The sequence below is a fragment of the Tenrec ecaudatus genome, chromosome 16 (assembly GCF_050624435.1).
Source record: "Tenrec ecaudatus isolate mTenEca1 chromosome 16, mTenEca1.hap1, whole genome shotgun sequence".
Classification (NCBI taxonomy): Eukaryota; Metazoa; Chordata; class Mammalia; order Afrosoricida; family Tenrecidae; genus Tenrec; species Tenrec ecaudatus.
In genome coordinates, this window is record NC_134545.1 from 48445735 (window position 1) to 48467630 (window position 21896).

General features: G+C 44.7%; 1 protein-coding gene and 1 non-coding gene across 3 annotated transcripts; both read right to left on the reverse strand.

Annotated features, from left to right (window-relative positions):
- Positions 1-1930: 1930 nt before the first annotated feature.
- On the reverse strand, positions 1931-21858 carry ANAPC16 (anaphase promoting complex subunit 16). Of its 2 annotated transcripts, none has more exons than XM_075534787.1 (4): positions 21733-21858; positions 9102-9270; positions 2757-2831; positions 1931-2178 (listed from the first exon to the last, which is right to left on the reverse strand). In XM_075534787.1, exons 2-4 carry the CDS (start codon positions 9241-9243, stop codon positions 2069-2071), a joined length of 327 nt encoding a protein of 108 aa, XP_075390902.1. In that variant the 5' UTR covers positions 9244-9270; positions 21733-21858; the 3' UTR covers positions 1931-2068. The 2 variants fall into 2 exon arrangements, with proteins under 2 accessions (XP_075390902.1, XP_075390903.1); XM_075534788.1 differs by lacking the exon at positions 21733-21858 and adding an exon at positions 21586-21726.
- LOC142429979 (U6 spliceosomal RNA) lies at positions 6995-7101 on the reverse strand. Its single transcript, XR_012780474.1, has one exon. It is a non-coding gene; the product is annotated as a U6 spliceosomal RNA (small nuclear RNA).
- Positions 21859-21896: the final 38 nt, after the last annotated feature.

Below are 21896 nucleotides of genomic sequence, written 5' to 3' on the forward strand. Positions count from 1 at the left end.
CTTGTGTCAGAAAGGCCACTCAGGTCAGAGTACCTGCATTCTGGAATCCCCAAAGGGGTCATCTTGACAGCTATCGTCAAAGGACATAGGTGCCCACATGGCTTTATCATGAAGTTTTAAAAAAATTGCATCGGTGAGAAAAAGGCCAGAGAAGTTGCAGGCAGGAACTATCATGATAAGAAACCAACAATGCACTTGCATCGAGCCCATGCTGACTGACAGGGCCCCGGGCCCCTGCGCATGTCCCAGGCTGCCACTGTTCACAGGAGGACAGACCCCGTCTTGCTCCCTGGGAGCTGCTGGCCACTCGCATCATGGTCACAGCCCAACACTTACCCAGCACGCAGATACAAAGGTGGTCCTCAGAGAATTCTGTTGGGAAACCTGGCTCCATCCACACTACAGTGCTAATCTTGCCCTGTCAGGTGTCTTTTTGTTTCCCAAACTCAGAACATTTCAAGGACCATGATTTGAGTCCCTAGAGGGTATCAAAACAGGAACTGCTGCTGTGTTGGCAGGGTGTAAATTAATGAGCATAGAATTCTATGGGGAAGGGTTAGAGGGCTGGAAACGCTACCTTCAGTAGGACAGAGACCTGATATATCAAGAAACAACTGCTTCACATCTTGAAATTTCTGATTAATAAAGCAGCCTATGACTTTGTAGCAATACTTTCTGACTCACACACCTTTGTATTTAAAATTAAGCCATTCTAAGCAGGTTATTAATGAAGAGAAAGGCAAACTCTGCACCCAGTCTAACATGATTCTCCAGTCGGCCCCGTGAGGGAGAACAGAGTCCGCCCGCTCAGCTTTCCAGGCCTTTACTCAGATGTTGGGAAGAGAAAGGCATTTGCTTCTATAAAGACAAATATTCAAGCTACCATGTAGATGAGATGGTGTTAGATTCCTCAGGTGAGAGATACCTTGACTCTTGGCTTCCACGAGCAAGAAATTCAGGCCAAAGCCTCATTTGTGATCCAAGTAAGTTTTTACAAAAGTTTCAGGTTTTACAGTTAAGAACACAGGCAACCTTGTGAGACTATATACCCACACGCGGCGGCCTGAGGTGAGAGAGACCATGGCATAGCTGTGTGGACGGCTGAGGTGCAGGAGGAAAAAAGCGAGTGGTCTCCCAGTTCTGGCCTTTTGGCGCCAGTGGCTGGGTGGTGTGGTCTACGGTACTGGTTGACCCCATTGGCTGAATTAAGCCCACCTGGTCTAGACTGGGCCACTCCAGGAGTATCGGTCACCTAGGTGTATCGCATCCCCCATGGCTCGGGGCCTGAATTGGCGCATGCCCGGTGGACACCCTGGTTCCTGTTCTGCTACCTAACAACAGATTTTAGATTCTTTTATTTTAAGAAGTAATTTGACCTCTTCCCCCATCCAAATTCCCGAGACTTTAAAAGGATCAAGAAACCAATTTGGTGCTCATTCAAAGGATTTATTTGCTACAAATCTGCTTGGATCCACCAGAGATGAACTCAGAAATCCTGTGTTTAAAAGGATCTTGCTCACTGCTCTATTCTTACAGTGCTCCCTCATTCAAAGAGCAATGCTTTTTGGCCAGCATCTGGCATGTCTAGAAGAGGTTAGGGAAATCTAGAATCTATAGAATCAGATGTTGAAAACTAGGGGAGTTAAATTTTGGGGTTTTTAATAAGTCCTCATTTGGGCAGGTCCTTAGTAGAAATCATAGTCAGCTGCAAAAAGAAGTATTTGACATCAGAAATACTACATTTTAAAGGTATATATCCTGATCTTGGATGACTCGGGAGGATTTCCGGACACTGGATGAACAACGGGACAGAAGCTATTCACTTGGCCAATTCTGACATATGGCTGGCTACCTGGCTTGTGGAGCTTTAGAAATCTCTCTCAAACCTAAACCTATGATTCCCCCTATTGTTTAAAAAAAACAAGCAAACTTTTCCTGCAAGATGGAAAACTTCAGTGTTCATTGTGTATAGACAGAAGTCAAGTATGGATGTGGCTAAGCAGTTCAGTCCCGTAGCTGTGACTCTCAGGATGGCTCTGGATGCTGCCGGCTAGAGGCGACATCAACCTTAAGAAGGTGTGAACCCCAGGAGCTGCTCGATGGGTTTAAACCGCCACTCATCTGCCTCCAGCTCTTCTACTAAGCCAGCGAGCTTTTCCATCCGAGCAACTTGCTGATCTGTAAAGGGTCAAGGAGGGAAGATATGATATAGCAGTAACAATCTCTTTCCCACGTGACTATCACCAGCAACATGATGCTTGCTTATCAATCATTTCTAGAAGGATTTTTCTCCCCCAATGAGGTCTGATTCTATATTAGAGACTTATGATAAAAAAATAACATTTCCAATTACTGCCAGTTCACCTTTGCTGCTCCCCACCCCCCAACCTTTGCTGCTTTTAACTATACAACTGAAACCTCGCAGAAAAGCTAATACTAGGATCTTTTGACTCCAAATAGGGAGGTTTTACATAAATACACAAAGATGGTAAGGGTAACCAGCAGACCACACCAGTAAACAAAACTCTACGGGCAGTCTTAGGGAAGAGATGTGCATCAATTTCTCCAGCACCAGTCCAGCTTTAAGCCTCAGCGTGGCCATTACGTAGAATGTTGTTTGTAGGTAATTGAAAGTCTACTTTAATAGCTTTGCTGAGTCATGGTTTTTGTCACACAACACACCGACCTTTATGAATCGCTTTCTCACCCCATGGGAATTTATTTTCAAATCAAGTGTATGACATTTGTGTGCTTACCATGTTTCACTTGTTTAAGTGTAGATGCCACTTGATAGCTGAAAACTGACTCGCAGAGGAATCTCTCAGAGCCATCTACAAACAAAAATGGAAAAGGTTTACATCTGCTCGGAGGGGTCTCTGCCTTCTGATAAACCCCGGAAACGTGTCCACTTCTTTTTCTACACTCGGGGTATGGGTTTCAGTGTTTACAAAGAGGACTTCTGAACTAACTCACCCTGCTGTTAGAAACGCTACTTCTTTTTTACCTGGAATATTCAAATAGTCCCTTTACTTTAGAGTGTCAAAATAGCACTTACAAAAACAAAAACAAGAGACCTCAGTCTGACGTCTTGGTCAACATTTCCCACCTCATAACTTGCCCATTTCTTCATGTTCTTTTTGGTCTGGAAAACACTGGCAGCTGCCACTCTGGCCACGTGGTCTGGTTCTTGTGCTATCAGAACACAAAAGTACAAAACTCCAAAACACTTCAGCCTAAGGAACAGCTGTTGCTGATTTTTAATATATCAAATTACACCACTATGACCATAGTAAACCACTGTTGAGAAATTTCATTCTGTAAACGTAAATTGTAACCTTGGTTTTCTAACTGAACCAAAACACTGCAATTTGGATAAGAGTGTTGGGTAATTTCAAAATCTAGCACTGTACTGGTGCCAAGAACTGCCAAGCAGCTGGTGGCTGACTTGGTCAGACATTTGGAAGACCAAATGTGAAATATAACCTAGGCCATGTCATTCCCGGTCAGGCAAGGGCTAATCAGTGAAACATACTCCCAACGGCACCTCACCCACATAGGAGAAAGGGATTTCTAAAGGAGCAGCAGAAACCATTTGGTACGACAGGGATCTTATTGCAAAAATCCTAACAACGATGGAGCAGAGGGTACAGCTGCCCTTTTTAGGTACTTCTTGCCAGCACTGCTGGGTATCAAATACCCACCAAGCAGGTTTCACACAAAAAGGAAAGAGTCTCACACGAGGAAAAGTGTTTAATTTGCCATAAGAATGTCATGACTTCTGGTAAACCAAGTAAACATGAATACCGGCATAAGCTTTACACATACTCTAAAGCTGTGGTTCAGAAGACACGGTAACCAATAAGATTATACAGATAGTGTATCCCAGTGGCTTGACGGAACAAGAAAGGGAACTTCCTCTTTCAATACTTTCAACATTAAAACCAAAGAGAAAAAAGAAAATATAATTATTAGGATGTAAGCTTAGGGTATAATGTTCTTTAAATTTAACCTCTTTCTTACATATTGTGCAATACTTAGGTATGATCCTGTCACCACTGATTTCTTATTCCTCTGGCTAAATGTAGATCATCTGTGTGCAGATAATTAAAGTGAATAAAGTTATTTTCTTTTAAAAAGAAGTCTTCAAAAAAACCCCAAAAATCTTCAGTTATTTGGCTGTCTAGTTAAAAAAATCTGCCCTTTTGATTTCCAAGCAGTGCATCTTTATAAATGCAGAGAGCCTCAGCCCTTTCCCGCGGAGCGGCTGGTGGCCCAATGCATGACCCACTAGGCAAGCTAATACCAGCTTTTTTTAAAGATAAAGCCAATCCTACCCATTCGAAAAGCAAACCCGGCGTCCTTGAGTTGATTATGACTCAGTGATCCTATACGGCAGTGTGGAACTGCTCCCAAGGGCTTAAATCTTTACAGAAACAAATTGCCTCATCTATCTCCCATGGAGGGGTTGGGTTTGAATTGGCCGCTTTTTGTTCAGTACCCCAATTCTTAGCCCACTCAAGCCTCGAGGGGTCCTTAGACAAAGGCAATAGCAGCAAACAACTATGAACACATTGTGGGAAGAGGGACTGCTGTGAACATTTAACATGAATGCTGTAACTTGTGTGGACGCTATGACAGTCCTCATTATCCTATTCATCTCTTGGTTTAAACAGTCCAATTACATCTCAAGTTTTATTTTAGGAAGAGCAAAATGTAAGAGATTTGTAGTTCAAATCCCGGTTGGGGGCGGCAGGGAAGGTCAATCCTGAACTTTACGATCTCACACAAGGTCATGGGTTATAAGGATCAGGCCCAGCTATATAAGGAAGCTCTTGGAAGCGCTCCCTCTCACTTCCATTGAATCAGAGGTGCTATTAGGATAAACACTTACGTGATGATATTTGCCTATTTCTCTTGGTAACGACCTTTAAAGCAAAATAACTAAGCTCATCTTTCAAAGCAGCACTTGCGTATCACTTCACTTGACATGCTTACAGAACACTATCACTTCACTTGACATGCTTACAGAACAAAACTGATTTGCAACTCTGTATTAACCACCGAGTCCACTTCTTCTTAGCCATCCTATTCGGTAAGATCTGGCTTGGAAGAAGTACTGCCAGACTGCTCCTTAGAGGCCAGGATCGCAGACTTCCTGTCGTGTACCTCGGACACACTGTCAGGAGAGAATAGTCCCTGGAGAATGGACTGGAGCAGTGGCTGCAACACTGGGTGCACAGAGAAGACTAATTGTGGGGATGGTGCAGGCTGCGCAGCGGTTCCTTCACTGTACAAAGTGTTGCCACGAGTCCGAACTGACTTCATGCACCTAACAACAAGAAAGAATTAGATGGGGCCCCAGAGGCAGTTAACATGGGCCATGTGTCCTCCATTAGGAAGCGTAACCAGGACCTCTGTAACACACACACCAAGCAGCAGTGCAGTAGCTTTCCTCTTGAAGAACAAGCCAAGGCCATCCGTAGTCAGTCAAGGGTCCAAACTCAACACTATCGCCAACTCCAACAAGCAGACACCTAACCAACTCATTCAAAAGAACATTACCTCACAGCAGGAAATTAGGCAATGCCAGACAATTTATACTTCAGTGGTCTACACTGTCACTAACATATAGCCGCTTCGTGGCTGAAATGCAGTATCCAATTTGCTCACTAATAACTGGGTGAGGCTGATCTTAGTCAAGGACAGGAGAATACTGGGAACTGCTAGATACTGATTACATATCTATTATCAAAAGGCAGACAGGATGCATCAAAAAGTGAGTTCCTGGAGGGTGGAAGGAATGTGGGGTAGAAAGGGGGAACTGATTACAAAAATCTACGTATAGCCTCCTCCCTGGGGGATGGACAGCAGAGAAGAGGGCAGTTGGAGATGTCGGACAGTGTAACATATGACAAAATAATAATTTATGAAGGATGAAGGATTCATGAGGTGGCGGGAGTGGGGAGGGAGAAAAACGAGCAAGGGTTTGTGAGGGGGGGTTAATGAGGAGTTGATACCAAGGGCTCAAGTAGAAGGCAAATGTTTTGAGAATGATGATGGCAACAAATGTACAAATGCACTTGACACAATGGATGTATATATGGATAGTGATAAGAATTTTAAGAGCCCCCAATAAAATGATTTAAAAAAAAGTGAGTTCACAAGATTAACTACAGGTTTTTTGGGTTTGTTATCCTATGTGGGGGGACCCTGCTGCTGGGGACAATGGACTATTTCTCCCTGAGGCTTGTGACCATTAGCTTGGTTCCTGTAGGTGGAGTTCACACCCCACCGGTAATGGTCTATCAGTAGAGCCAGGGAACAGGCCAAACCGGCTCTGTGACATCCAAAGTTAGGCTGCCATCCTGTATCTAGGATCTGCCCATCTTGCCACATGTATACCCTAATCCCTCCTATTCCTATTGCGTGGATACCCCTAGATCACCCCCTCCCCATTACTGTATTACCTATAGCACAGCCCCTTCCTGTGATGTATGTCTTCCCCTGTAATTAGGGGGCTTGCATGTCCCCAGAGAAGATAAAAGCCTTGGTTAGCATTACATCTCTCTCTCTCCACGTGGACCACCAAGCGGGGCTGAGGTGAGCACGCTACCATGAATTGAGTCTGACTCTATTTATTTCTATATTTCTCTTCTACCTCATGCTCTCTAACTTTACTATAATCTTCACTTATTATCACTGTACAATTGCGCCTACTGGACCCATAATGTTAGGGGCTGACTTCCCCTGGCAATCCTAGACTTAGAAGGATGCAAAATCAATCTGTACTTGTTAAGATTGTACAGTATATTCCCTCACTCTGAGCTGGCAACCCTTCCTGTTCTATTTTCATAATCTAGTAAATAATTATAAGGAAAATGATCAAGAATATGTGCACTAAGTGTATAATAGTACACCTATACACATAGTAGAAAATGTTTCCAAAGCTATCATCCACATTACGCACATTTAGGAATTCTTTTTTCTTTTTTTTAAAAATATGGAACGCTTCACGAATTTGCGTGTCATCCTTGCGCAAGGGCCATGCTAATCTTCTCTGTATCGTTCCAATTTTAGTATATGTGCTGCCGAAGCGAGCACGGAATTCTTTTTTCAATTTAATATAATTGATTTGACCACAGTAACTCAGAGATTGCCCACACCTTTTTTCAGTCTTTTTAAAGGATTTCATTCATTGCCATCTAGTCGATTCCGACTCACAGCAGGACAGACTTGAACTGCCACTATGGGTTTCCACGACTATTCTTTACCGAAGTAGAAAGCCTCATCTCTCTCCCAAGGAGCAGCTGGTGGTTTCTTAACTGCTGACTCTTGTAACCTACTACGCCACTAGGGGGCCTTCTTTAAGGGTTAGCAGATTTAAAACACAGACGAAACTTCAAACCTAAGGAAGTGAACCATCAAAACTGCACAATGAATTTAAACTTTGTATCTGTCCTACAATAGAAACCCACACATTTCTTCATGAAGCACAATGGGAGGGAATGAAAATGAATGTGTCTATAACTTGCTAGAGTATCGACATCAAACAAGGAGGCCGTCTTCTCTAGTGTCGGGGCACAAGGAATGCTGACAGCTTTTCACTATGGGAGCACCTCCTGCACTCAAGTCCTATTGCTACAATTTAAATGACTTCAATCTCAGAACGCCATAGTTAAGCAACCATCATTCTGCTGCTGGAAAACTCATTAAACCACTTAAGCGCCTGCCACTTTATATATGTTTTGTGGGGCAATGACTTCATTTGCGGTTTCTGCTGCGTACACCTGAAGTCATGTTTTGAGTGCTAGATAGAGCCAACAAGGGTCTGTTCACTGCTCCCACATCCAGTGATCTAATCTGGTATTCAGTTAATATTACTGAAGAAAATTAAAAGGCAAAGGTAAAAATACCTATTCCTGAGACGTATCATTTACTCTACTACCTGGTCATCTACTGCACTACTAAGCATGACGGTAACCAATCTGAGAGAACCTCATAGTCCCAGAATCCTCTCGTTTTCTCGTCACATGATTCTTTGTCTTGCTCTGGCTCAACCCCAAACTGTTTTATAATATGCCTGAGATGTGAATAAAGATCATCCTAAAACACCCACTGCCACACAGCTAGAGACATTTTCAGAGTAACTTTAAAATTTCCAACATTTCAGGCTAAAATCACCAAGATGTCATTCAGCACTGAGGTAGCTTTGGGTTCTTTGCCAATGTTTTAGGGCTAGTCCCAGGAGCGCCCCCTGGGCTTTGTCCCCACTCATGTAGACCCTCCAAGGTGCGCCTACAGAGACATGTTAAAGGAGTTCTTTGGATGATTCTTATGCCCTTTATTAAGAATTACTTGTTTAGCTCTTGGAGTGACCTCTTAAGGTCCTGGCTCTAGTGAATACCAAGAAAAAAACAAAACAAACTAGCAGTGATTTTTTCATTGTTGTTGTTTTAATCTGCCATTTAGGGCATTACTTCAGTTGATTCCATCAGTGTATGTCAATCTGATGAAGTTCAGGCTCCAATGCTGCTTCAAATTCACAACCTATACCCTGATCTTGACCAGCCTCTCTGCAAAGGTGTGCTGAATAAGCACGTGGATGTGAGGTCAATGCAGCCCAGAGACAGAAAACCACACTTGTCTACAGTGGGGTTAGGAGAGGCATCTTCACAACGAAGAGCAACGTATTAGTTTGTACTTCCTCTTCGATCCTTTCTGACAGGGCTGACTCGTCCACAGACTACGTTAGGAAGACAGACACCTGCCCTACCCCCAGAGGAGGGAGACCAGTGCCTGGACAAAGCAAACTGGGACCAACTCCGCCGTGGTCCTAGTGCTGACTGCCTTACCACAGCCAAAGGTCACTTCACTTCTCCGTCTCTACAAAGCGCTAGATGTTCTTTCACTTCCAATGCCTTTTCAGTTCCACAATTTAGATTCTGGAGAAATACATGTAAGTGCTTTAATGATATGATTTTGAAATGGGGACAAAACATGAGACATGGAGCTGAAATCGGAGCAAGCCTGTCTCTAACACACTCAGTTTCTTTACAATGAACATCCATCGAGGTTTTAGTGAAAAAGCCGCTTGCCGTCACCTTCTAACATCTCTCCAGCTCCCTTGGGGTAGGTGAAAAGGGCTTTCCGTGGTGGGGCGAGGTCGGAGACGCTGAAACCAGAGCCAGTGACAGAACTCCCACTGACACCACCAGCCGAGGAGGAGGAAGAAGAGGCAGCCATTTCTTTTCTAGCAGAATTCTCACTTCACTACAGAGAAAGAAAAACAGCAATTGGCAAGTTTAGGGAAGTGAGACTGGCAGCATTTCATTCCAGCTGTTGCAGAGTCAGTAGTTTTATGAAAGACAGTTCCTCACTTTTTACCCTCTCCACTCCCATACTTTTATTGACGCCTCTGCATCCAAGTATCACTCGGTCTTTAAGGTAGAACACGCGTGTCTACTGAAGACATACTTCCCAGGACTAGCAAACTGCTGGTGTCACGCTTGGTATTGACTTGGGAGACTTACAGGCTATAAAGCGGTGATACGTCAGTGTCAAGGCAGCAACTTAACTGAGGAAATAGATAAAGGTAAAGCAACCAGGCTCATAGCACACCTTGTCATAGATACATCCAAAACAAGTCAGTTCTAAAAATTTCCAAAGGAAATTCCAGAAAAATGCTGTGTTCTGTTCCTAAAGAAGATTGGTTAGCAAATACTGGCCATTCTATTGAAAAAGAAAAAAAAAAAAAAATCCCCCCCTCCAAATGTAATACCCAGATTTATCACTTGGTGGCAGCCCAAAACTAGAAGAAAAAACTGGAAATGTGTCTCAGAAATCATGGGCTATTAAGAACAGAGCAGCAGTCGGTATAAGATAAGAAAATAACAATTTATTAATTATCAAGGGTTCATGAAGGAGGGTGGGAGAGGGAGGAAAAAAAACAAAACCAAAAACCTGAAGGTAATGAATAGATAACTTCTTATAAAATTTCAAAAAAAATGCTTTAAAAAATCATTTTACTAGGAGCTCATACAACTCTTACCACAATCCATACATACATCAATTGTGTACAGCACATTTGTACATTCACTGCCCTCATCATTCTCCAAACAGTTGCTCTCCACTTGGCATCAGCTCCTCACTTTCGCCCTCCCTCCCTCCCTCATGAAACCTTGATAATTTATAAATTATTATTTTGTCATGCCTTGCACTGTCCGACGTCTCCCCTCACCCACTCCTTGCAGTTCCTTGCAATCGGTTCCCCTTTTCCACCCCACCTTCCTTCCATCCTCCCTGTATCACCACTCTCACCACTGGTCCTGAAGGGATCATCCGCCCTGGATTCCCTGTGTTTCCAGTTCCTATCTGCACCAGTGTCCATCCTCTGGTCTAGCCAGATTTGTAAGGTAGAATTGGGATCATGATAGTGGGGGCCAGGGGGAAAGGAAGCATTTAGGAACTAGAGGAAAGTTGTTTCATCGTTGCTATACTACTGCACCCTGACTGGCTCCTCTCCTCTCCGTGACCCTTCTGTAAGGGGATGTCCAATTGCCTACAGATGGGCTTTGGGTCTCCCCTCCACACTCCCCCTCATTCACCATGCTATGCTTTTTTTGTTCTGATGATGCCTGATACCTGATCCCTTCGATACCTCGTGATCACACAGACTGGTGTGCTTCTTCCATGTGGGCTTTGTTGCTTCTGAACGGAAAAAAAACAAACACTTTTTTCATCAACAAGGGATGATCTATGGTGTATTTTCAAAAAGTATGGTCTAGTGTGGTGTCCAAGAGTTTTCTGCCAGGACTGAAATGTTCTAGTGCTATTTCTGCGCTTTCCAGCACAGTGGCTACTAGCCTCCGCTGGCGACAGAGCCCGTGTGACTAAGAAGCAGTATTTCTCACTGCTATTAAACGTTAAATAGGTACACAAGGCTAGTGGGTATTATCTGGGATTATGTAGAGCTAGTGTTTAGATTAAAAAATGACTTTGCACTAAGTTATATACCTCAGAATGGCTGCCAATAGTTAATTTTTAGGTGAATTCTGCCCCAGTTAAAGGGGAAAAATACATTAAAAGGACTGAAAAATAGAATTTTCCTCTTAATGGCCAGAGAAAATTTTAGCAGAATAATTCTCTTTTTTTAATTTGCAAAAATTAACACAATTGCTATACAAAGGTGACTCTTATTTCTGGAGGTGGGGGGAAAATAAAGGAACGCTTTGGAGATCAAACACCAAAACCCCAAACTCACTGCCGTCAATTCTAACTCGTAGCCACCTTTGAGTGCTAGTGTGGAGTGACCCCTTTCAGTTTCAGAGAGTAACTCTGTAGGGGAGTCGAGGGCCCCGTCTGTCTCCTGTGGAGTGGCTGTGGCTTCACCTGCTGACCTTGCTGTTCATCCCCCACACCGCCAGAGTGCCCCTCGGCCATGCAGCAATGAAGTAAATATGTATGTGTGTAAGTATGGAAGTTTCCTTGCAAGGACACATCCAAGTGTCCTTAACAAGGAAAGTGATTTACTATGTATTTAATTTTAATTTTTTAACTATGCATTTCTAAGCCCTGTTCTGTTTCCTTAATTTTGTGATGATGATTTAAGGTAGGCAGAGGGGTAGAGCTTAATTTCGGATTTCACTCTGTACATATGAGGGGGTGACCCCCCCGCAAAAAAAACCACAAACCACGGTACAAAAGCTCCACTGGGTAGAGCTTTCCTCGTTCGCATTTCCCGCTGGCGAGCATGGGACAGCTCGCTGAGTGAGCGCACCCAGTGGTCTCCTCGGAAGGTTCTCTCTGGTCACAGTGAATTTTTTGTAAAAGCAGTTTCACTCAACCTTGTCTTTTGCGATGGCCGATTGAAGAGAACAGCACGTGGCTGTGACGTTTGTTTCCTGCAGGGAAAAATGCTGCAGAAACTGTTGTGATGTTGAACACAGTGTACAAGCACAGGTGCTATGTATAGGAGTGGTTCCTCATTTTCAAAAAGGTGAAATGTTGATTGATGACAAACCTTGTTCTGATGTCCACCAACTTCCTGAATTGTTGACAAAATCTGTGCACTTGTGCTTGAAGACCTACGGTGGACCACTGAAGAGATGGGGAAGTTACCCGGCCTATCTTGGCGTTCGGTTCAGTGAATTTCAACAGAAGATTTGAGGAGGAGAAAGGTCCCTGTGAGATTTGTGCCTTGGGTTGTGACTGACCAGGAAAGTGCATTGACTGGAAACATGCTGCGCTTTGAACGACCCAGACTTTTTTCTAAAGTCATTACTGGCGACAAGACATGGGCTGTTCTAATGACCCTGAAAGCAAACATCAATCATGCCAGTGGCAGACACCATTGGCACCTCACTCAGTGAAATCAAAGCTCAAGACAACGCTCATTTGTTTTTCTGATGTGAGGGGATAGTGCATTTGAAGTTTGTTCCACAGGTTAGACTGTTAATCAAACTTTCAATTTAGAGGTCTGAAAAGATTGCGGAACAGCGTGGGACAAAAAGGCCTGATTTGTGGCAGATGGGGGCTGCTTCTGCCACCTGTCACTGCACCTGTTCACGCAGCCATCTCAGTGTGCCAGTTTTGGGCAAAAAACATGCCTCTCTTGTCTCATGCACCTTACTCACCTGACCTTGATTCACGGGACTTCTTTTTCGACAAATGTAGAGGACATGAAAGGACAGTCATTTGATGACACAGAAGAGGTGAAGAAAAAAATGAGGGCAGTGCTGTCAGCCATCCGAAGAGGTGAGTTTTAAAAATGTTTCCAAGAAAGGAATTGCAGATTTGACAAATGTATGAAGTGTAATGGAGAGTACTTTGAAGGTGGTAAGATTGTTTTCTAAAATAGCTTAAATATATAGCTTTGAACAATAAAATAAAAAATTCCAGTTTTTTGAGTTCCCCCTCGTATGATACTGATTAACATTAAGATATGGAAATAAGGATGAGTGAAGCAAGCACTGTAATTTACTGTTAGTGTATTAAATATGCAAACTGATAAGTGACATTTCAGTGATACCATTAGATTACATTTTCTTTTTCCTAATTGTATTCTGCTAACTTTCCTAATTGTAGTCATAACCATGGCGGAGACAACTTCCCACCCTTTGAACCCTTTGGACCATAATGGGTAAAAATAGTAGCTTGACAAAGGTTTAAATGATCCTTAAGGCAAATTTAAGCTGAAACAGACAAGGTACCAATCTCTAAGTGGACTCAAATAAAGAATGAGACAATGTTGGCATCTTTTGGAGAGTAATTCACCAGCTCAAGGTAGAACCTACAGTGAATTGTTTATGTAAATTACTAAGATTTAGGACTCTTTAACCTTTTTTCTTACACCCTGGTGAATGCTTTATTCAATTGCAAATGCAAAGATACTTTAAATTTTGAGATCAGTGGCTCAGCAGAGCACCCAGTGTGAGGGCCGCTTCAAAGCTGGAGTGCAGAATTAGCACAACGCGAAGTTTGTCTTTCTGTTGAAGTGGAATGTACGCCCAAGTAATTTCTAATTCTAGATGTAGGAAAACATTTTATTTATTTTGTTGTTGAGCAATATGTTGGTAGTTGCTCTGGAGTCGATTCCAACTCATAGAGACTGTGCACTACTGAATGAAACACTGCGCAGTCGAGCGCCATCCTCACCGCCGTTCCTTTGTTTGAGCCCGCTGCTGCGGCCAGTGAGTCAGTCCATCTCATCTAGGGCCTTCCTCTTTCTCCAGCTGTTGTAGTGGTTATGCACTGGACTGCAACTGGACTCCCCAGTGGTCGGCAGTTCAAAACCACTAGCAGCTCTGTGGGTAATAAAGACTGGGCTTTCTACTCCTGCAAACAATTACAGTCTTAGAAGTCCGCAGGGAGTCATTATGAGTCGGCAGTGACTTGATGGCAGTGGGTTTGGTTAGCTACTTTACCAAGCAGGATGTCCTTCTCCGGGGACTCGTTTCTCTTGATAACATGACCAAAGTACACGAGACAAAGTCTCGCCATCTTGCCTCTAAGAACATTGTCTGTTCTTCCAAAACAGATGTTTGTCCTTTTGGCAGTTCATGGTACTGTCATATTCTTTGCCAGCACCATGATCTTTGTCTTCAGTTCTTCAGTCTTTCTTAGTCCATGTCCAACCTTCACATGCATATGAAGAAGCGACAGAAAATACCATAGATCTGGTTGGGCTCACCTTAGTCCTCCAAGTTTAACCTCCTTGCTCTCCAACACTTTAAAAAGGCCTTGTGCAGCAGCTTTACCCAGTGCAATGCCTCCTTTGATCTCTTTTGACTGCTGCTTCCAGGCGCATTGATTATGGATTCAAGCATTATACAACAGCAAATCATTATGAAATTTTGAATGCTATCAGCAAGTGCCAAATTAACAATAAACTTTAGGTTGTAATTTCCCTATGAGGGTAGGCATACTGATGACCAATGTCAAACTTAACGCCTGGCCTATGAAACCCAAACCAAGCTAAACCAAACCCAACTCTACTCCCAAGTCAATGCTGTCTCATAGCGACCCTATAGGACAGGGTAGAACTTGTTCCTGTGGATTTCCGAGACTGTTAACTCTTTAAGGAAATAAAAGTCTTGTCTTTCTCCTCAATTCTGCTTTTTCCTTTCTTTTAAACCATTTTATTAGGATGTGTTCCAGGTATCATACCATTTCACAGTTCAATAATATCAAGCAGTGGTATATAATCACTACCACAATCGGTTTCAAAATATTTTCTTCCTTCTTATGCTCCTTGGTATCAGCTCCCCATTATCCATTGCCCCCACCTCTCCTGCTGCGCCCTCAGGAACCCTTATTCTAGTTTTTGTCTGGGTTTCACATACTGAAAAACATAGAAGAATACACAACAGAGAATTAAGAAAACTACCACCATTGACAAAACGCAAGATAAATCCCGATACGAAAAAGAAAACACAGCAAACATTAAACACAAGCACAAAGTGTATCAAAAGGGAGAGCAGATGACAAGGTTTAGCCATTCGCGTCACATCTACCATTTTAACCTATTCTATGTAGTCCTCTCTACTATCCCTCACTGTGGTGCCTCATCTGTAAAATGAAGATGGTGCAGTATCGATCTCATAGAAAAGAGACCTGCTAGAAGTCTGCTGCGAGGGCTGCTACAGGGCTGCTGTGAGTTGGAATCAGCTCAATGGCAGGCTTCGTTTGCCTCATTTCACTGCCATCGAGTTCATTCCAACTCATAGCAACGCCCACAGGGCAGAGTGGAACTGCTCCTGTGGGTCCTGAGTCTGTGACTCCTTCTGGGAGGAGAGTCTCACCTTTCCTCCGTGGAAGGGCCGGTGGGTTCAAAGTGCTGACCCTGATGGTAGCAGCCCAGTTGGCAGCCACTACACGCCACCAGGGCTAAGTTCACCTCACAGGACCACTACAAACCAAACGACTGCGGCACAATTCCCTTCTATCAGTTTCATTCCCACAGACCTCTTTAGAAGCCACCTGTGTTCCGGAAGCTCATTTTGCTTTATACATCTTTGTGTCCTATCATGAGAAAAGTTCGACTTCTATCTGATCTATAGAAAGTAAGGTCCTAGAGTAAAAGCAGTTCCACAGAAGATGTGGCAGTTGGCTTCCATAAAGAGCACAGCCGTGGAAATGCAAAGGGGCAGTTCCACGCTGCCTAACAGGGTCGCTAAGAGCAGAACTGACTCAACAGCAATGAGTTTTTGGTATGGACTGCACCTCACACTTTAATTTTAAGATCATGATCTTAGGAAAAACCCCTTGATCGAGGAAAGGGGAAAGGAGGTGTCTTTCTACCTTCAAGGCTTAGCACAGGACATGGATCATGACAGTTTCACAAGAATGAATGAATGAATGACAACAAAAGGCACAGTCGCCAAGCCTAGAGAATCTTGGCACCTCAAAGGTTGATCCTTTAGGGTCTTCTTTTTCTTTGACGTCCTGCTGATCAATTTACCAAGCCTCTCCTACTGGACAATGACTAAGGAAACCCAGGAATCATGGTTTTAAATTATGGTATTAGTAAAGAATATGAAATACACCTTGGCCTGCCAAATGAACAAAGAAATCTCTCTTGGAGGAAGCATAATCACTTATCAGCAGAGTCTAGTTCCAAGAGATGGGCATCAATTTGATAAAGTTGAGGGTCAGTAAAAAAAAAAAGAGGGGGAAAAAAAAAAGCAATGGGTAGCAGGGGCACAGGGCACTAACCCACCCAAGGGGAGGGCATTGTTTATATCTTCACAGGGAAAGAGGGACCAGACTTCAACCCAGTGCTCCAAGATGTGAATGCAACATGCCAACATGGAGTAGGGAACCAGTGGAGAGGTCTGAGGGGCTGGCCCCAATCCCAACAAAGTGGACACCTGCCCCTCCCCCACCGAAGAATTTATTTCAGAGGACAGCACTGAATCTGCAGCTCCAGGAGAGGGACATGTCTGATCAGAGCACATGGGAGCAAATGAGGCAGGAGGAAGAGAGTGGAGCACATCCTGGCCCACCAAGCCATGAGGATGATATTCCCGCTCAGAGCAGCCAATCCAGAGAAGACCACATGGCCGGTCCCACTATGCGACACGACATCCTCAATAACCTATAGCCCTACAGGGGACAACACTGGAGACACAGTGTGGGAATTCCACCTGATCTGATCCCACCACGCCAAGGCAAAACACTAAGGGCCTGCAACCGAACAGCAAGGGGAACAGAGCAACGAAGTCCTCAGGAAATACCAAAAATAGACTTTGGAGCCAGTGCTTGGTGCCCCACAGACTTGAATGGAAAATACTCCTAAAGGCCAACAAACAGTCCTTGAACTAACTACAAGCGTTTTTTTCTTGTTGTTGTGTATTATTTTATTTTATTGTCATTGGCTTGTTGTTGTTGTTTTGTTTTCTTTTGTTGCTTGGTTTTGCTCTGTCTGGTTCTTGTGTATGTTATTATCTCTGCAGGTCTGTCTAAATAAGATAGGCTGGATGAACAGTCTGGAGAAAACAACGGGACAGACAGTTCTGGGAGGACATGGGAGAGGAGGAGGTGGGGAGAAAGGAAGTGGTGTTAACAAACCCAGGGACAAGGAAACAAGTGATCCAAATCGGTGGTGAGGAGGGTGTAGGAGGCCTGGTAGGGCGTGATCAAGAGTAATGAAACCGAGAGGAATTACTGAAACCCTAATGAAGGCTGAACATGATAGTGGAACAAGAGGAAAATAAAAGTTAACAGAGGAACGAGCTAGGAGGCAAAGGGCATTTATAAAGGTCTAAACAAAGGCATGTGAGGAGCTGGCCCCATTACCAACAAAGTGGACAGCACGATCCTCCCCCCAAGAATAATTCACTTCAGAGGACAGCAGTGACGCTACAGCTCAAGAAGAGGGGAAGAGGGACTGGTCTGATCAGAGCACACAGGAGCCAACGAGGGGGCATAAGGGAAAAAAAAAGAAAAGAGTGACGCACATCCTGGCTCACCAAGCCCTGAGGACAATGTTCCTGCTCAGAAAAGCAATGCACAGAGATGACCGTGGCCGGCCCAAACCACAGTGTTCCTCATTGACCCATAGCACCACTGGGGACAACACTAGAGACACACAGTGGGAATTGTGGCCGCCATGAGCTCACCACGCCGAAGCTAGCCTCTGGGGGCATGCAGCAGAGCAGCGGGGTAATCAGAGAAATGAAGTCCTCAGGGATAGAGGCGGTGCCAGGGCATGGCACCCCATCAGACTTGATTGGAAAGCATCTGTGAAGGAAAACAAACAGATCCTGAACTATTCATACGTTTGTGTGTGTGTGTGTGTTGTTGTTGTTGTAGCTATTGCTTTACTTTCTGTTGTTGCTTCGTGGTACTTAATCTTGTGATAGTACATAGCATGTCTACCTGGAAGGGATAGGCAGAATAAACAAGTCAGAAGAGAGAACAACGGGATGACAGTTCCGGGGGGACATGGGGGTAGGGGTGGCGGGGGAAAGGAAGAGGGTGTTAACAAGCCCAGGGACAAGGGAATAACAAGTGAACCAAAATCAGTCTCAAGGAGGGTGTGTGAGGTCTGAAAGGGCTGGATCAAGGGCAATGTAACCGAGAGGAATTCCTAAAACCCAAATGAAGGTAGAACATGATAGTGGGACAAGAGGAAAGTACAAAGAAACGGAGGAAAGAACTAGGAGGCAAAGGGTAGCCATAGAGATTTAAATACATATAAAATGTAAATATATTTATATATAACAAGGGGGGAATAGATCTATGTACATATATTTATAGGTTTAGTATTAAGGAAACAGATGGACAGTGGGTCCCTGCTCAAGTACTCCCTCAACAAAAGAACACTTTGTTTTAACAATTCGGCAGTCTGAGATGCTCACCTGCCTGGCACGATCACTGGTGACAATGGGAGCACAGGCAAAGGTGGTGAAGAAAGCTGATGGTGCCTGGCCACTAAAAGATATAGCACCTGATGTGTCGCTGAAGACAATGGGTGCACAAGCAAATGTGGTGAAGAAAGCTGATAATGCCCAGCTACTAAAAGATATAGCACCTGAAGTCTTACAGACCTGAAGATAAACAAGCAGCCATCTAGCTGAGAGACAACAAAACTCACATGGAAGAAGCACACAGGCCGGTCCTGACTAGATTGCTGAGGACAAAGTGGGTGCATAAGCAAAAGTTGCGAACAAAGATGATGGTGCCCAGCTATTAAATGATATAGCATCAGGGGTCTTAAAAGCTTGAGGACAATCAGGCGGCCATCTAGCTAAGAAATAACAAAGCCCACAAGGAAGAAGCACACCAGCCTACCCCGATGTGAATGCTGAAGACAAAGCAGGTGCATGGGCAAGTGCGGTGAAGAAAGCTGATGGTGCCCAGTTGTCAAAATATATAGAATCTGGGGTCCCATAGGCTGGAAGATAAACAAGGGACCATCTAACTGAAAAACAACAAAGCCCACATGGAAAATGCACAACAGCCTGTGAGATGACAAGGCATCGAAGGGATCAGGTATCAGGCATCAAAACCAAAAAATCATAGCATTGTGAACGAGGGAGAGGGCAGAGTGGGGACCCAGGACCCATCTCGGGGAAATTGGACATCCCCTTGCAGAAGGGCTGTGGGGATGTAATGAGCCAGTGGAGCAATGATGAAACATACAATTTTCCTCTAGTTCTTGAATGCTTTCTCCCCCGGCCTATCATGATCCCCAGTCTACCTTACAAATCTGGCTGGACTGGAAGATGTACACTGGCATGGATAGGAATTGGAAATATGGGGAATCCAGGACAGATGAGTCCCTCAGGAACAGTGGTGAGAGTGGCGATATTGGGAAGGTAGAGGGAGGGTGAGGGAGAAAGGGGAAACAGATGACAAGGTCTACATGTAACCTCCCCCCTGGAGGATGGACAGCGGAGAACTGGATGAGGAAGATGTCGGATGGTGTAAGATATGATAAAATAATAATTATTTATAAATTATCAAGCGCTCAGGGGGAGGGGGGTGTGGGGAGGGAGGAGAAAAATGAGGAGCTGATACCAAGGGCTCAAGAAGAAAGCAGGTGTTTTGAGAATGATGGCAACATATGTTATGAATGTGCTGGACACAAATGATGTATGTACGGATTGTAAAAAGAATTCTATGAGCCCCTAATAAAATGATTAAAAAAGGCATGTACATATGTAAATATATTTATATATGAGGATGTGGAAATACATCTATGTGCATATATGTATAGATTTAGTATTAAGGTAGCAGATGGACATTAGGCCTCCACTCAAGTACTCCCTCAATGCAAGAATGCTTTGTTCTATTAAACTGGCATTCCATGATACTCACCTTCCTGACACAATCACTGAAGACAAAGCAGGTACAAAAGCAAATGTGGTGAAGAAAGCTGATGGTGCCCGGCTATCAAAAGATATAGTGTCTGGGGTCTTAAAAGCGGCCATCTAGCTGAGAAGCAACAAAGCTCATATGGAAGAAGCACACCAGCCTGTACGAACGATCACGATCACTAGGTGTTGAAGGGATCAGTTATCAGACACCATCAGAAAAATCATAGCATTGTGAATGAGGGGGAGTGTGTAGTGGTGACCCAAAACCCATCTGTAGGCAATTGGACATCCCCTTACGGAGGGGTGGAGGGATCACAGGGAGCAGATGAGCAAGTCGGGGTGCAGTGTAGCAATGATGAAACATACAACTTTCTTCCAGTTCCTAAATGCTTCTTCCACTCCCCCCCCCCCGCCCCCACTATCATGATACCAGTTTTGCCTTGTGGGTCTGGCTAGACCAGAGAATGTACACTGGTACAGATAGGAACTGGAAACACAGGGAATCCAGGGCGGATGATCCCGTCAGGACCAGTGGTGAGAGTGGTGATACTGGGAGGGTGGGTGAGGTAGAAAGGGGGAACAATTGCAAGGATCTATATATAACCTTCTCCCTGGGGGGTGGACAGTAGAGGGGAGACATCAGATGGTACAAGATATGACAAAATGATTTATAAATTATCAGGGGTTCATGAGGGAGTGGGGAGTGGGGAGGGAGGGGGAAAATGAGGAGCTGATGCCAGGGGCTTAAGCGGAGAGCGAATGTTTTGAGAATGATGAGGGCAATGAATGTACAAGTGTGTTTTACACAATTGATGTATGTATGGATTGTGATGAGTTGCATGAGCCCCTAATAAAGTGATCCAAACAACAAAAAGAGGGGCACCTAGAGAATTGACAAAGCCGATGGATACAGGCTCAAACTCAAGTTAACAACTTTGAGGACAGGGCAGTGTCTGGGCATTGTTTCCTACTGTGTACAGAGTCACAAGGAGTAAGACACCAAGGGGCTGGCTTCACCTAACAACTCTCCCCCAGGCTGCCAGGCTCACAGCAGGTGTTCAGTAACCTTTTCAGGAATGCATAAATATTCACCAAGTTAATTCGGAGTTGGTCTATCAGGGAAGCTGGCACTATTGGCAGCTGAGAGACTCATCAGGGGCACACGGCATGACTGTGTCCACAACTGGTAAGATGATTAAATATTTCGTGTAAGACAGGAGTGAACTTTCCTTTTGAGCAGATACAGGCCCACCTCACTGTCATAGAGTGAATTACCCTGGTGGTCTAGGGAGGCTACGCCTTGGGCTGCTAATCATAAGGTCAGCAGTTCTAATCCACCAGCTGCTCCACAGCTGCTCCCTCAGTTAGTCTCCGAAACCCACAAGGGCAGGTTCTACTCAGTCCTATAGGGTCTTTATGAGCTATAGGCCCCATTTCTCTTAAAAAGCCCTTCTTTTAAAAAGTCTTTTTATTAAGAACGAAAAAAAAAAGCACATTAGTTTCTACTCTGATACCAAGGCCAATGATGATTACATTTCACCACCAACGAATTGTCATTATATTAAAGCAGCTGTATTATAACCCAAATAAAACACAGTAGATGCTGCAGGTAATTCGGGTTGGGGGGAGTGGAAAGAGCCGAGAGGTGGGCTCAGGACACCCGCGGCTCACAAGGTAACGGAGCAGGGCGCGCCGCCCAGCCACAGCCCCCAAAGGCGACGCCACCATTGCGCAGGCGCCTTCCCTCGGGCGCATGCGCACTCACCCGACGCGGCCCGAGGAGAACCCCTCTCACTTCCGCTGCGGCAGACTCGGGTCTCGCCCCCCTTTTTCTAGTCCCAGCAGGTAGGATCCCAGGAAGCCACTCCGTTCCTAACCAGCTCTGGAGCGTCGGGGCGCACCGCCCACTTACCTTAAGTTTGGCACCTTCCCTCGCAGCCCCGCCCCCACGCCCGCCGGAGCGGCCACGCTCACAGGACAGGGACGGGGGCGCGCGCTCGCCGTGCGGTGGGCGTGGCCGGGTGGAAGAATCGGATCACTTCCGGAGCGCTCCCCGGATCACTTCCGGGTGCTGCT